Source organism: Melospiza georgiana, chromosome 1, assembly GCF_028018845.1.
Source record: "Melospiza georgiana isolate bMelGeo1 chromosome 1, bMelGeo1.pri, whole genome shotgun sequence".
Lineage (NCBI taxonomy): Eukaryota > Metazoa > Chordata > Aves > Passeriformes > Passerellidae > Melospiza > Melospiza georgiana.
The window spans coordinates 64129057-64145392 of NC_080430.1; the positions used below are offsets into that span (position 1 = coordinate 64129057).

The 16336-nt window shown below is 48.7% G+C and overlaps 1 protein-coding gene across 1 annotated transcript in view; it reads right to left on the bottom strand.

The window, feature by feature from the left end:
• E2F3 (E2F transcription factor 3) overlaps positions 1–15256 on the bottom strand; it is a 41678-nt gene extending 26422 nt beyond the window's left edge. Inside the window, exon 1 of the mRNA XM_058028275.1 lies at positions 14927–15256. Within this exon, the coding sequence (XP_057884258.1) occupies positions 14927–15256 (330 nt within the window). The remainder of the gene's footprint in view (positions 1–14926) is intronic.
• Between the last annotated feature and the right edge of the window lie 1080 nt (positions 15257–16336).

Here is a 16336-nt window from a genome sequence, read left to right on the forward strand (position 1 = left end):
AAACACATCAGACCTTTTTCACAAGTAATCAATAACGAAATAGTTATGTGTGAAAACAGACAACAGATTAAAGTGAAACTCTTATTTCACAGCCCTGTGAGTTACAGGCTGTCTCCAGAGTTAGTTCTGCACTAGCTGAGTTTGTGGTGGAGGTTTACTTACAATAACAATGACACACCTTCTTTTAAGCCAAAGCTGAAATTCAGCAGTATGTTCTGGTCACAAAGGCAGAATTCTGCCATAGCATGGAATAAGCAGGGCCCTGGATGCACTCGCTGCCATGCAGGCTGGCTCCACATTGCCATTCGAGGGGCAGAAAGGAGACTTTGCTATGAGAGCAGTCACGAAACTCAACCTTCCTTGGCCAACTTTGCATGTGACTGGTATTCATTACCACCCCTCTGACCAGAAGCCCTATGAGCCTTCCCACCTTCATAAGCTACACAAGACCCTTGGCTGCAGCGGCTGTTGACTGTAAAAGCCACCCCAGTTGCTATCTCCAAGGATTCTGTGATCTTTCATGGAAGACCACAACTCCTTTACTTTCACCTATTAACAATCAGTCACATTAAAGCCCTGTTTAGAGCTGTACCTGTCAGACTGTACTTGCCAGAGCAGCACAGTCTTTCCTCTGGAGGTGTACCCTGACAGCAGCAATTGCTGAGAAGGCCTCCAGTACTGCAAGCTCACTATAATTTCTAGGCACAAATTACATTTTTATCTTCACCTACTTCAGTGCCAGCCATCAGACTGTAATTAAATTACAGGTAGCCTGGGAGCCTCGGTCAGGGATGGGAAGACAACTGTATGAGGCATTTTGCAAACAGCACTGAGCAGATTCCCAGTTTAAGCAAATATGGCTTTCCTCCATGAACTGAGGATGTTTTCTGCCATAGTTACTCCTCCATGTGCTCACTATACTGCCACCAAGCCCTTCAAAGCTGGAGATGGAGAGAGCGTGTGAGCTCCCTCCAGCCCTTGGGCACTGCTGGCAGGCTGGGGCAGCCGCACACCCTCGGTAACCCAAGCAGAGAGCAGTGGCACAAAAGCTGCCTATTTCTTTGCACAACCATCTGCTAGGCTTTCATTCTGCACAACTCCACTGGCTTCTAGGAGATGCTGAGGTCACACACTCAGCGAGGCTCTTGGTCTGCTGCCACTCCAAGCAAGCGTCCCGTGTGTGGGGAGAGGGCACGGCCGGGGGCAACCTCTGCCGGCCACCTCCACCCTAACCCGCGGCCAGCTGGGCCAGGGAGCTCCCTGTGCTGAAAACTAATCACCCAGCCAGTGTTAGCTTTCAGCTGGAGCAGTCCCCGGCCTGACAAACACAGAGGTACGAGGGCAGGCGCCAAAGCAGGGAGGGAGGGAGGGCAGCGTGACCCTATTTGTGTCATGGCACCAATCTGGATCGTGGCTGCAAGTTGACTCTGAAACCACACCCCCAAAGGGTCTCCCAGAATGGTTCCAGGAAATCCCCTCTGTCATGGGAAGAACAGTAGCACAGACCTGGTTCCTAAATCATCCTTTCCCTTCCTATCCCATGAGGCAATTAAGTCTACTCTGCCTATGAGAGGATTACATTTCATGTCCAAGAATGTGCAGATAGAAATAGCAGGATATTGCAGTGTCCAAGACAGAACCATTCTCGTGCTGCTGAACTAAATAAATACAACATTTTGGTCTAGGGCACAATGGTGAGGACCAATGGGAAGACCTATCCCTCAATAACCTCCTGCAGAAACCCATCATGACTGAATCGCTTTGCATTCAATTCCTGCATGAAGCTAGTGACCACCTGAAGGATCTTGACATGGCATTTAATCCTCTTCTCCATGTTACTGTCTTCAGAAATACCCAGCAGTTTATCAAGCAGCACAACTGCTTAACAGCATGTGACGATTTAAAATGCTGAAAGCAATTCTTATCATATCTATCCTAAAAGAGTATCCTCAAAGTGTAACAAGGAAACTGGAACTATCAGTTAGTAATATTATCACTCTTCCCTCACAACAGAAAACAAGGAGAAAAAAGCTAATCAAATACTACCACCTTTCTTCCCCTCTGCTATTGCTTCTGCTAACATTGACCACATTTGTGGTTAAATGCAGGGAGTCAAACTTCCTATAAGCAGTGTTGTTATGGTTCCAGATTTCCACTGTGGTTCAGCTGTATCACAGCTCTGGAAAGGCAAACTGGCACGTGCTCAAACCGCCACCTTCCCTTAGTAGGGTGAAAAAATTCCATATTGTGATTCTAAAAGTTTCTTTACCTGAACCACCTCGCTGGCCTGTCTTCTAAGATTAAAGACCTTAACAGTGAGCTTAAGAAAACACTTTGTTGAAATCGATCTTCTGGATAAAAATGCTTAGTGAAAATACCGATGCAATTTCATCACGCTACAGGCGATGCACGCAGCCAGTTAAAATGTACCTTCCTATTGAGACAACACTTCTAATTCAGGGTTCTGGCTGGGAAGATCACTGCACCTGATCCATGCTGGGGCTCATGCCCACGCAGTCATGGAGAGGCACTCAAAGACGAGGCAGAGAGACAATGAGGACAAAAAGCATCCTCTCTCAGGGAGAGGTGAAGTACTTGTAGAAGGTGTTGGGCATCACTCTGCAGCAGAAGGAACAATACATTTTCATATGATTTGACCAACACTGACCAAAGAATCTGGGCTAAATCTGGACAAAGAATCTGACATCAGCTTTTCAGGAGGAAAGCAAACCTTCCAGGACCATTACAGGCAGGCAGGCAATTCCTAATCTTCTAGGCATGGCACCCTTGCACTTTCAGCAGGAAAGCTGGGGTAGCTCTGGTGAGCAAGCACATTTGCTGGGATCTTTATGCCACCCCTCTTACACCACTGCACTATTACACAAAGTTCCAAATCTGTTGGCTTTTTCCACTTCAACAAGGTGTTGCCATCCAACAAGTCAATAAGGCAAGCTCAAGTACCTGATATTTTTAGCTAGATATACTATAGCACCTCACGGATGCCTCAAGATTTCTCCCTGCAAGGTCTTGAAGGCAATTCCCCCCTTCTCTGCTGCTGGTTGAACAGAGTTTGGGACCTGCTCTCCACATGCTAAGTCAACTGAGCTTTTTAAACAGCTGGGGAAACCACATTTATCTGCTTGAAATGAACCACAGATATAATCCCAGTCCAGTACAACTGGGGCAGCTGCCTCACCTTGGAGGGAGTAAGGAAGTGGTTTGAAACTGGCATTGAGGCCATCAAAAGAGTAAAAGGGTAGTCAAAAAAGCCCCCAAACTGCACAAATCTTAAAGGGGAAAGAAAAAGACTGAAATTCTGATCATTTCTTACTGAAAACACAATGGTAACTCTTGATTCACTTCAAAAGAGAAAGACCTGATTTTGGCCTTAGAGAAAGGAGTCCATCTTAGTCTCTGCATTGCAGAGGAGAACAATCACATTTTTGCTTGCTCTGACTTATTGCTACATTGATTATTCTCCAGGACTAGGAAAGAGGGAGAAAGGAGGCAGATTGTAATCATCCTAATAAAATTCTTTTAGGTGAAGGAAGTGAATGCATCTTACTTTTCCTAGCAACCCTCTTCCCTAATTCTGAAGCAAATAAATCACACTAAGCATAGTATCTTGAACATATGGCTCTGAATAAGAGGGATTTGCCTCCTTTTCTCTTTTTTTTTACCTCCTCTAAATTAAATATGCCAGTCTCTGGAATTCCCTACACATTCCATTTCACAGCAAAAGGGGTTTCTGTCCCCCTAAAATACAACCACCACCAAAGAAATTCCTTTGTAACTACTAACTTAATTCTGCCCACAGAAGGCTGTACCTAAGTGTAATATCTGGCCAACTGCACACAACCTGTTCACTACTGTTGCGTTCACTTCCCACACATTCAGCAAACACGATGCCACCAAGACAAGAATAGTGAAGGACTTCAGTGCGCCGAGACCAGCGGCAACACGAAGAGCATCTTTACAGATGAACAGGTCATAACAACGCTGGAGGCTGCCAAATGATCTTGCACATTTCTTTGCCATCTCTCTTGTAAACACCTACAAAACACATGGCTCCAAGTACAGAAACTCATGGGATGTGTTTTTATTTTGCCCTTTGCTTTTCCATGCACAAGACACCCCACATTGCATGGTGTGGGCTTTGGATGCTCCCCTGTCTTTCTGCAGGGCAGCTGAAGTGGAGGACCAATGGGAAGAATGCTGCTAACTCCTAGATCTGGAAAAGTCCTTCTACAAGGACCCTACAGGAAGGGGGAAACACCTTCTAAAGTTCCTCATTCCCCTGCCTGCAATCCAAGAAGGCAGCTGGTGACACTGCGTGGAAGACAATCACAGAGAAGTTTTGCCAGTAGGAACAAAAGGGTAACGAGGATGCCAAAAGCCAACGGTCTGCATTTTTCTTTATTTTTGGTAAGCAAAAATAAAACCAAGCAGCACCAATGTGACTAGCAATAGAAATCAGGCAGGAAATGTAAATGATTTTATAGAAAGCGTGAATCAAAGTCATACCAAAAGCCACCTGAATGTTTCTCTATCATAGGCAATTTCTCGTGTTCTTTTATGTCATCTTTGCAGTGTCAGTTTTCGAGAGAACAATTCTCAGCTCAGCACGACAGAACAGCAATACCAACGGGCATGCAGAACATTAGCATGTTATAAATAAACTGCTAATTTGAGGTGGGAAAAATCATCAAGGCAGCTCTTATGATCAAGAATCAGAGAAAGAAAATGAGCAACTTGCTTATGCTTTCAGGACATTGTATTTTACAAAAAAAAAAAAAAAAAAAAGCTTTTTCTAACCCATAATTCCTGAGGGAAAGAAAGAATAAACCCAGTGAAATACCCACGGTTGAGACAAAGAAGCCAGTGAAAATGCTATTACAATTTTTAAAGTCCTCCCTGTACCCACCTCAAGTAGTAAGCTGTCTTTTTTACTGGCTGAAAGAATTTTGTGCTTAAGGGTACTACAGCCGGGTTGTGAAGTTTCAGCTTCCTCTCACCCGACTTGCAGCTTTACATAACTCCCCAGAGACACTTTTTGGTCACAGATACCACGCAGCTGAAAGCAAAAAAAAAAAAAAAACCAACCCACCCAAAAAAATACAGTGCAGAAGAGGTGCAGAAGCATTATACAGCAATTGAGAGCTGGGTTACTTAGAGCCACTCAATAAAATTCTTACCATGAAAAGTGAAACTTTATTCTGCTGAGCCGACGGCCAGGATTATTCGTGCTGGCGATAGCCCTGATCACCACCCTCCGTCTGCCCCGTGTGGGGTTCCCTTCCCACCCTGTCCCCAAGCCTGCAAGGACAGATAACGCCCCGCCACGGCATGGCTGCCACCTCGGGTATTATTTCTGTCCTGCTCCAGCATTGTCACTCTGTCCCAGCATGACACTTACCAAGCACTGCTATAAAAATTTCTGCTAATATCCATGTTTTCCACGAGCTGAGATAATGGCCTCGTTGCAAAAGCCTTGATAAAAGCTCCTACAAGACAGCTTTCAGATATCACCACACAAAAGCCTTCTGTGAGAGCTGTAACCAACATCAATTCCCGCTATGCGAAGACATTAGACAAAGTGTGAACTAGCTTACTGTATGGGGACAAAAAACTGACTGTCAATGTGTGGGACCAACGCTGTCTAAAAACACAGCGCTGGCAAGGCAAAATAGCACCAGCATATATACATGGTAATTGCCATTTAATTCCAGAATTAACAGCACAAGAAAACAAGTACTGAAGGCACTATTAGGTTACTAGCATCACTCAAGACATTATAATTCCATATAATTCCATTTCTAGTGTCCCTGGTAGGTAAATGACTTTAGAGACAGCAGATGTTAAAAAACACGCAAGCAGAAGGTGAAAGAAAGCCCAGTTTCCATTACAGAAGCACTCAGAGAATGCAGCAAACCCTTCAGATCTGCTCCTTAGAGCATGCATTTTCCTACAGAATCATGGAATAGCTTGGGGTGAAAGAGATCTTTAAAGGTCATCTAGTCCAACCCCCCTGCAATGAGCACTGACATCTAACTGGATCAGGTTGCTCAGAGCCCCATCTAACCCAGCCTTGAATGTTTCCAGGAATGGGTACCTAGTACCTATCACCTGTCTGAGCAATGTGTTCCAATGTTTCATTAGCCTTGCTGTAAAAGCCATCTTCTATCAAGCCTAAATCCACACTCTTTTAGTTTAAAACCATTACCCATTAATAATCATAGAATAACCCAAGCAGGAACAGACCCATAGGATCACTAAGTCCAGCCCTTGGCCCTGCAGAGGACAGCCCTGATAATCACACTATGCATTGTCCAAAGGCTTCTTGAACTCTGTCAGGCTTGCTGCTGTGACCACTGCCCTGGGGAGCCTGTTCCAGTGCCCAAACTGCCTCTGGGTGAAGACCATCTTCCTAATACCCAGCCTAAGCCATGGGAGACAACCTGGGACACACAAACCACCCTTGCACCTATGGTACAAGATGAAACCTTCTCCATGCACCATTCTGTACTTTTTACATACTTATCTGCTTACACTTGCGTAGCACCTGAAGAGGCAGAAGCCTATTGTTCACCTCAGTGGACTGCACCAATATAATTGCTGGGCCAAGAGATAAGGTTTTTACTTCCAGACCTAAAATTTGCCAGATGACACCTCCTAATTTGAAGGTCTAGGAAGGAGGGAAGCAAGCAAGTCTACATGTCAGTTTGTTTCTGAAAAACATTTTAAAGGCAAACTTGAAAGCTAAGTTTTTAGACAGCATAGTACACTCACCCCATGGAGAAGTATTTCACTCTAAAATTACATCTGTACTTTAAAATGTGTAAAAAATATAAAATCCTACAGTGCATATTCAGTGGCTTGCAAAAAAAAAAAAAAAAAGTATCTGTTACAGCACTCTAATTTTAGTATGATTTTATAACTAACGGGTAGAACCAAAATTAAGACAAAGTTATATTCAGAGAGAACTAGCAGAGTGGACCAATGAGCCTGACATGACATATAAGAATTAGTCTCTTGCAGTGCATGGTGTGCACCACTGAGTCCTAAACCAGAGACCTTTAATGTCACCTTAATTAACAAGGAAGGAAGTTTGCCAATGAGCTCCTTCACCCGCCCCCCTCTTCTAGCACTTAGTTATGCAATATGCAACAACCTTTGAACCAACAGCTGCACAACAAGCAAAAAAACCCAAACCAGAATAGCATGGTTAAGACGAGAATGTCTTTCAAGAAGTTCATTAATGAAAATTACTTTTAGAATCTATGCATACATAACCAACAGACATACCACAACTCAGGGCAGGAATGCTGGAGCTGAAGCAACGAAGGCTAAGCAAACATCTCTTGTTGTCTAGATGCCCAATACAACTTATTTTTACCAAAAATAGTTCTTTACATGTTTTCTAAAAGTTTTCACAGATGTTTGCAAAACATCTAGCGGCTCGCAAGGTCTATATGACAGGATTGTAAAATTTCATTGTAAAAATAAAGAAATGAAGGCCAAAATAATAGCAGCCTCTGCTTTAACAGTGATTTGTCCATTTAAAGCTCCAAGGACTCAACATCTGCAATACTGCAAGCGTGCATCACAGGAAACACCCCACATCTTCTGAAAAATCAGGTTCTAGACCCTTCAAGTGAGGCACCTGAATATGGTACCAGCCTTACAGAGTAGATACTTCTGGGCCTAAATGCAGCCACATACAAGTTGGAAGAATCTTGAAAGTAGCTGGAGGTGATCAAATTAAGTCTCCTACTCAAAGAAAGCAATGAAACGGAATACTGGTTTTACTTTTAGAGCCAGGAATAAAGAAAAGCCGTATTTGCCCACATAACTAAGCACATTCACAGAAGAGATGCCAGCTGATTCTGAGAAGGTGATCCTTGATGCTCCACTCTGCCTTCCTAGCTAGTCCTAGGCCAAAGAGCTGAGAGCTGCAGGCATGCATGTGCAGCAGTGCCAGAGTTAGCATGTTAGTTTTCACACTGTCACAGGTCAGGTCAACAACTGCCCACGTTCATAAAGTGGGACAGGAGACTCGTGACACACACCATTAACCTTAGGCAAGCTCAGCTTGCCAACAGCACATTTGCTATGCATTCATGTATGTATAAAAGGGATGCTAAAACCCATGAAGTAGTACTCTCTAACCACACAACAGAGGCCATTTTCATTAAGCTCTGGCTTAATCAACACCTAGTCAGGCTTCTGCCTTCTCCCTTTACAGGGCTTGCAGATGCAAATATTTACCACAGGCTAGTTGAGCTCACAAGGCATTAAGAACTCCATGAATGCCACTAGATCCAGCAAATAGCAGCAGCATCCAAGCAGACAGCACAGTACTTCAAGAGACACCCATGCCAGGCATAGCACTTCCAAGTGTGGTTTTGGACCAACTTTCTTGAGGAAAACAGAAGTTAAATAGTTCCTTTTTAAAGATGTGATATATTGGGCAATTTTGCCAAGCCCATCTTCAAACAGAACTGAAATTGAAACAGAATCCAAATACCTCACCAGCAGCCCCTCCAACACTGCAGCAGTCCCATCCCAGAGGCACGGGCAGCCTCCCTCCCACTGCACACCACTTCCACCACAGAACATGATGGGGGTTTCTGCTCCCCAGAATTACTGATTTGTGCACAACCCTGGTCTTGAAAAATAATGCGGGAAGTGATCAACTCTGTCAGCCAAAACAAAAGCCTGAAGTCCAACTTAGTCATTTGTAAGGAGGAGAGTTACCTCCACATATACACAGTCAGGGCTGCCAGCTGTAAATGGGATTATTTGCAGAGACTCTAAAACCGGGAGATTTAGTCACTCTAAGAGCTTTCCATCTGCTGAAGCTCCACACTGGGCTGGGCTGGATCTTTGTTACCACCAAGAAGCCCATTGGAACTGAAGTCAGAGTCTCCAACTCATCCTTGTCAGGCAGTTCCCCCACAAACCAGGACTGAAGCCCGAGCCACGTTCCCACCCCTGCACGCACACCAGCAGCAGGACCAGCCCTGCCACCAGAGCCATGGCCATCAGCCAGGCAGACACCTTCAGAAGTGAGGCCTGAAAGGTACCATACTTGAAGCTACCAAGAAAAGCTCGTCTTCACTTCACCAGTCTCATTCTTGGTGCTCTGAACAGGAGGGATGGGCTGAATTTCCCTCCCACAACCACACCAGGCCTACTGGCCTGCACAGGACTGGGCTCCAAAGAGGAATGGCACTACTTCACTTTCCTTTTTGCATCTCTCAATGAGCTATTCCCACAGCAGCCATGCCTACTCATCCCCTCTGTCTCATACCGCCCACTCACCTCCCCAGGGCCAGGTTAAGACATCACGAAACTAGCTGGGTCTGAAAGGGTCTCTGCAAAGTGAGTTTAACATGTGTTCCAAACATCTTTCAAAGCTGCCAGTCCACATCAGTTTCACAAATAAAAACTCACAATTACAGAAGACACACTTGGTTTCACACCCATGTGGCTCCTTTACAAAAGGGCACCTTTAGCTTCACATTAATGGCTTTCATTTCAGGAGAAATTAATTGTCTGACACTCTTCAGAATGGAGAAGACATCTGAGGACGTAAGATAATTTATCATAAACTGTGCAGAGAAACATATCAGAAAATCATTTTTCCCTACCACAATATCTAGGATCATGCAGAGAAACATATCAGAAAATCATTTTTCCCTACCACAATATCTAGGATCATCCAAGAACACTATAGACAGCAAGTTCAAACTGGAAAAAAAACCCCAAAAAACCAAGAAGCAAGGCAAGAAACAAAGAAAATAGTTTGTTCCTTTCATACAAAATAGCTAAATCATGGCTAGAACTTGTTGCTACCTAAGGTTAGAAATACAGCTAGATTCAAACAGGGATCACAAAAACCACCAGCCACTGGAAGCTATAAAACCCACTGTAACCCCTGACCAAGAAAGTGCTCTCTTGAAGCATGAAGGGCTTTCCTGTGCAAGCCTCCTTCCCTGTGTTCTTTCCTGAAACACTTGCCACAGTCATAGTCAGAGAAGTAGTGGGGAAACCCTTCATCTTGCAAAATATGCAGCTGTTCCTGAATTCAAAGATTATTCTTCTTGTAAATGCTTGCACATACTCACAGATAAGCACACAGTAAAAATTAAAGAACAGCACCAACACACCTGGAATAAAATGGGGGAAAACAAAATGCCTGTATTGGCTCAACCAGGTAGAGCATCCTCTACAGAAGAATAAACAGGACATAAAGTGACCCCTACCCAGATTTTTGGTAAGCAGACTGGTGGTGCAAGAAAAATACACTCACAGAAAGAACAGTAAGACCAACATGATAAAATGGAGGATTGCTGGGACAATTTAACACCTCTGCACCACTGCATGGGCAAGTTCCTGTCTCCTTCCTTCTCATTCACTCCATCTTGGGCCCAAGATGCCTGCCAGACCTAGTGCTCAGACCCAGCTCTTCTTCCTTGTTAAAACAGAATAAAACCCAACCTGTCAGCACAGCCAGATGCTCCCCAGGCACAGTAGGAGGGGAAGAACCCTGTCTGGCCATAGGCAGAGCAAAGGAGATGATCTAGAGGAGACAGTGAGGGACAAGCAAGACTACTCCTTCCAGCAACACTAAAGCCTTTGAGCAGCTCAGCTGCTCATGGAACCCTGCCAAAAGCCCTTATCATCATCGTGGGGCTACCATACTCAGGAGCTCTGGTGCAGATGGAGCCACACCAGCACAGCTGGACTCTGCATGAGGATAGCAAAGCCATCAGCAAGCTACAGGCTCTTCCTGTGGGGTTTTAGTAGGATGCCCACTTTTCACAAGATGTTGGTCAGCGTGGTTAGGGCCATCATGATTTGTACTTCTTCAAACCTGCCTCAGACAGCTGCACCCAAAGGACCATTTGGTACCTCCTGTGGCTCAGAAACACTGTGTTGCTGGAGAAGAGGGATTTGAACAAAGAAAATCCCTGAAATGCTAGTCAAAAAACAAAGGTTCCAGACTCATACTAACATTCATTTTTGCTAACACAACATATCAGGCAAAGAAAACAGATCTGAATATGAAAACACCAGTGTCTTCACGCACAAAATTTTTCATTGCTGTAAAATAAAGAAAAGCTACTAAGTTAACTGCCTGCTTCTTTATGTGACTTACATATTCTTCTTCCATAACTTAAATCCTTGTTCACTATTTATGTCTTATTTGGCTTGCTCCTTTACATAACACCTAGGAGAACAACTGTGTTACCCCATTTTTCTCCCCTTCCAGCTGCATCTTGCTGAGAAGGAGGGAGGAAGGAAGAGGTACTTTCTAAACCACCAGAAAAATGAGAGAGGTACTAAGTATTCAGCTTGGAAATGTAAATCCTCCTGCCCCCTTCTGAAGTATGCCGAACTAGCCTCTCCACAGCTCATGTCATCTAAAGGCCACAGGAGTTCTCTAAAGATATTGTTGTTAAGAGGATTTAGCCCCTTTTAAAAAGGACTTAACATGTGGGTGGTGTCTCCATTTAAGCATTTTCTCATGGCTAAGAAAATGGCCCTCTTCTTAAAGGCTTATCTTTATAGCCCAAAGACAGTAAGAAATTCTCCACTATTTGAATTAGAAACATTTTGAGCAGCTTGCTTTTATAGCAAGCCCATTTCTCAGTACAGGGTAGTGCAAATGGTAGTGACTTTCTCACACCAAGTGAGAAGGCAACCCCAGTGAGAATGCTTTTGGGGTACCTCATCCATTAATTTCTCCTGCATTCTCATGAGGATCCAAGTCAATTCACAAACTCACTGACACTAAAAGAGCGTGGTGTCACAACTCCTATGCCGTATCCCTGGCCACTACTTTCTCTTGATGGTCCCTGGCACTTCCCAGACCTGCCATTAGCTGGTTCAACCTGCTTGCCCAGCAGAAAACCTTTATTTATTTAGGTCAGGGTTAATTTTCCAACCTGGAAAGCCTGAGATTCCAGAAGGGAAAAGGCACCAGCCCCCAGCAGGAGAGCACGGGAGGATGCAGGACCACTGGTCCCTTGCCACAGCACTGACCCTGTCTCCAGAGGCTCAGGCTCTCCCAAGAGAGCAAGCTGATGGCTGTTTTGCAAGGGTAAAATTCTTCATTAGTGCTGGTGTTTAAGCCATAGCAGGGGTTCAGATCCACCCGGTAACACTTTCCATTAACTCCCCAGGAATCCTGCACAAGACCCTCAGGTTGAAAGGGCAGGCAGGCTGGGCCACAGCCTCCCAGAGCCAGGGCTCTCTAGGGCACCAGGACCCAGTTAGCAACCCTCAGGCACAGGAGCTGCCACAGGGCAAGGAACTGGCTTTGGACACTATGGAGACGCTTGCTGGGGACATGGCACAGTGTGCAAATTCTCCTCAGTGTGGGGCTGGAGAGGCCTGTTGTTATGGACTAGGCCACTTCTCAAGGCCTTTCCAGTAGTGTTACACATACACAAGCACAGATAAAAGAACTACCAAATTCCCAAGGGGAAGCAGCTTATTTGGGCCAAAGAATCTTTTTCATTTGCTCATGCAGTTGAACACCTCCCTGCACAGCCTAAACTATTCTGCTGTACTGACTCTTTTTCAGTCATACCATAGTTTATATTTGGAAGTGATGGGTGGGTTGCCAGTGCAGTTACATCTGCAAGGCAAGAGTATTTTCATAATCCTAACCAGTGCAGGTGTGCTGGCCAAATTTTAGACTTACCTCTACAGTCTTTTGCATAGCAGGGCCTTGTTTTCAGCTGGGGGTCTCAGACTCCATCCAGTGCTTCCAACTCAATAATCAAGAGCTAAATTTATATTGGTGCTACTTGCCTAATCTCACTGCCTCAGCTACCCAGTGTTTTCTCATTCCTTTCACCAGTCCCCAATGCTAGTTTGTCAAAAATAATCAGCTAGGAACAAAGGGCAGCACATCCTCACTTCCCAATCCCAGAAAATCCTCCATGACTTTTGAGGAAAGCTGCCTGGCAGCCACAGACCAGAAAGGGCCGGACAGTGTCCCTGCCAAGCAGTTTGAGGTGCAGAAAGTCCAGGCAGAGCGCTAGGGTGCTTCAGCCTGACTTCGCAAAAGATGGGTCTGCAGCAAACCAGCCCAGCTCCAAGAAGGGCACTTGCATGAGCACGGCTCTCAGGATGCACAGCCCCTTTCCTGGTGTGTGCCATGCATGGCTTATCGCCCTGCGAGGGTGCCAGCCAGCAGCTGTAGATACTGCTGGCCTGACCACGCTCTTCCTCCTCCATCCCACATCTCTCCCCAAAGTTAATATGGGGGTGGAGGGTACACAACAAACTCATCACTTGTGTGGGGACTTCTTTGCAGGCAGAGGCCAAAATCACTTTCCCCAATTCCAAACCTTTAAGGTAGAAACTAGCCTTCTCAGGTTTGTAAGGCCAGGAGTTCCTCCCAGAGGTGAGCAGCATACAAAAAAAAAAAAAAAAATAAAGCACTCAAATCATACATGAAGGTCTTACAGGACCCATTAATGAGAAAATTTAGGACTTCCTATGACATCAACATCCCTCCCACAAAGCTAAAAAAGCCTGTATAATTTTTTTCCCAGAATCATCATGTAACATATGCTCCTCTTTATATTCACTTACCACCACCTTCTAGGAATCAACCTTCACATAGGACAGCCAAATATTTACAAAGTGGCCTGAAGTAGCCTGCTTGACACTGAGTGCTATTAGGATATGCTGAAGACCAAGAGCATAAAAAAAAAATCTATTCTCTTTTACAGCAAAGATGCTTATTTTTAAGTGTAAAAAAAAATAATAATAATTTTTAAAAAAGCTTGGGATGGGATTTGATGAGCCTTGAAACTTTCACCACTAAATCAGCAACCAACACCTGCAGAAACCCACACACGAGGCAGCTCACGCCATCCTCACGGGGCTCCCAGCTGCCCCCAAAGCTCCTCCAGAAGTATTTCACAATTACAGCACCATCCCATACCTGGACCATCACCGAGCAGAGGCAGGGAAAAGGGGGCGGGGGAAGGGGCGCTAAAGCCCCTTTTGCCCTGGCAGGGGCGCAGCGGGGCGGGAGCGGGGAGGAGCGGAGCCATCCCACGCCGCGGGGCGGGCGGGGGTCCGGAGCCCGGGGGGGCAGGTGAGCCCCTCCCGCCGCCCACGGCCCCCGGCGGCGGGGATGCCCCGCGCCCGCCCCCGCGCTCCAACTCGGCGGAGCCCACGAGGGCCAAGCGCGCACCCGAAATCGGCGAGGACAAAGAAAACCCCACGAGTGGGGGAGGCGGAATTTTTTTTTTTTTTTAAGGTGGGGGGGGCGTAAATGTTAAGGAGGGGGTATAAATTGTAAAGCGGGGGGAGAGGAGGCTCGGTGCTCGCCGCCGCCCCACGAGTCACTGACCTGCTGCAGGGGCATTTCGGAGAGCGGCGGGGGCCGGGGGCAGCCGGCCGGCGGTCGGGCTGTCCCAGGCCAGAGGGAGGAGGAGGAGGAGGAGGAGGAGGAGGAAGCGGCGTCCCCCTCCCCGCCCGCCCCGGCTCCCAGTCACAGCCGCGGCCTCCGCGCACGTGTGCCAGACGTCACCGGCGGCTCCGGGGGTGAAGCGGAGACACCGGCGGGGCACGGCCCGGCCCGGCCCCCCGCCCCGGGGCCCTTCCCCGCCGCCGGCTGCTCGCTCTTTGCACCCGTGCGGCGGGACGTGGCGGGGGATTATTATTTTCCCCCCCTCCCTTTTAATTTTTCCTTTTTTTTCCCCCTCTCCTTTTCAATAAGACCCGGCAGCGGGGGTTGGGAAGGAGGCAGGAAAGTTTATTGCAACAAAGCGCTGCATCCGCCTTTCCTGCCCTCCCCCCGCACCCCGCCCGCCCCCCGGCTCCGGCCGGCGGCGGGATCCCCCCCCGTCCCCTTCACCCTCCCCTCGGGGACGGGGGGAAAACACAAAATTACCGGGGGGCGGCCTCCGCCCGCGGCGAGAGCGGGCTGCAGCAGCGCCGTCCTGCCGGCGGGTCCGTGGGGGGTGCAGTACAGCGAGCTGCCAGCGGGCTGGCCCCCATCCGCCACCGGGGCAAAGGCACCGGGAGCCTGGGAAGCGGCGGCGGCGGAGGAGGAGGAGGAGACAACACAGGGCGCCCCCGCCACGGCGCCGGTGCTGCGGATCTGGATGAAGGTGCCGGCGGCAAAGCGGGCCGGGAAGCCGGCGAGGGCTGCTCTGGAGTCCGTGGACGGCGCGGGCGGCGGCGCTGCTGCCGGGGCCGAAGGCTGGAGTCCCCTTCTCATCCTTCCCTCCGGGTCTGTCCCCGCAGCCGCGTCTCCTCCTCCCCCCCGTCCCTCCTCCCCCCCCGGCCTTCCCAGCTCCTTTCCTCGTCGATGCCGAGGCCCCGCACAAAATACTGGGGGCTGCGGGTGCCGGGGGGGCCCCGGCTGCAGGATGCGGGGCGCCGGGGGGGGACGGAGGCGGCGGGGCGGGCAGATGCGGCGGATGGAGCGGGGCCGCTCCCGCTGTGTGGGGCCGGCTGGAAAATGGCTCCAGGAAGCGGCGGCTGCTGACAATGAATGAAGGGAAAGGAGACGGGTTACGCGCCAAGGGCCTCCCGCGAAACTCGGATTTCCCGCCCTCTTTTCAAATCAAATTTGCATGTCCCCGCCCCCGGGGCGCGCCCCGCCCGCCTCACCGCCTCATTGGCCCCCTCCGACCTCCGCGCTGTCCAACGGGGGGGCCGCCTTCCCGCCCCTCCGCCTTCCCATTGGTCCGGGCGCGGCCGCGATTTGCATCCGGCGCGGCTATTGGCTGCGGGGGCGAGGATGGGGGATTCCCCCTGCGCGCGGCCGGGATCCCGGTTCGCCGGCTCGCTGACAGTGACAGCTGCTCCCGCACGGAGCGCCCGGCCCGCCCCGGGCCCCGCCCCGGGCCCGCCCCGGCACCGTAACCCACACCGATCCGGCACCGACACCGACCCTGATCCGACACCGCCGCGCTCCCCTCGGCGCGGGGGGCGTGCGGCGAGCGCCGCTCCGCAGCACTCGGAAGGCTCCGGCTCGCCCGCCCGCCCGGTGGGCGCGATCGCTGCCGCTGCCCCGCTGCGGAGCTGCCCGGAGGTGCCCGTTCCCGCGCGGCGGCTCTGCGCCTCGGGAGGGGTCACCTGAGTTCTTCCCCCGGCTTGCTCGGAGAGGTACCGGCCTGCGCCAGCGGGGATGTTCCAGGGAGCCTTTTAAAAGCGTCCCGGAGCGGGATGTCACCTCCGGTAGCTGGGGAATGGCTTTTCCGCTTTCTCCGTGCGCCTCCATCCACAGATTTTCAAATCAGCTCACCCGAGGCGCTTAACTTAATTTTTTCCCCCAAAAAGTGAGCGATTAGCA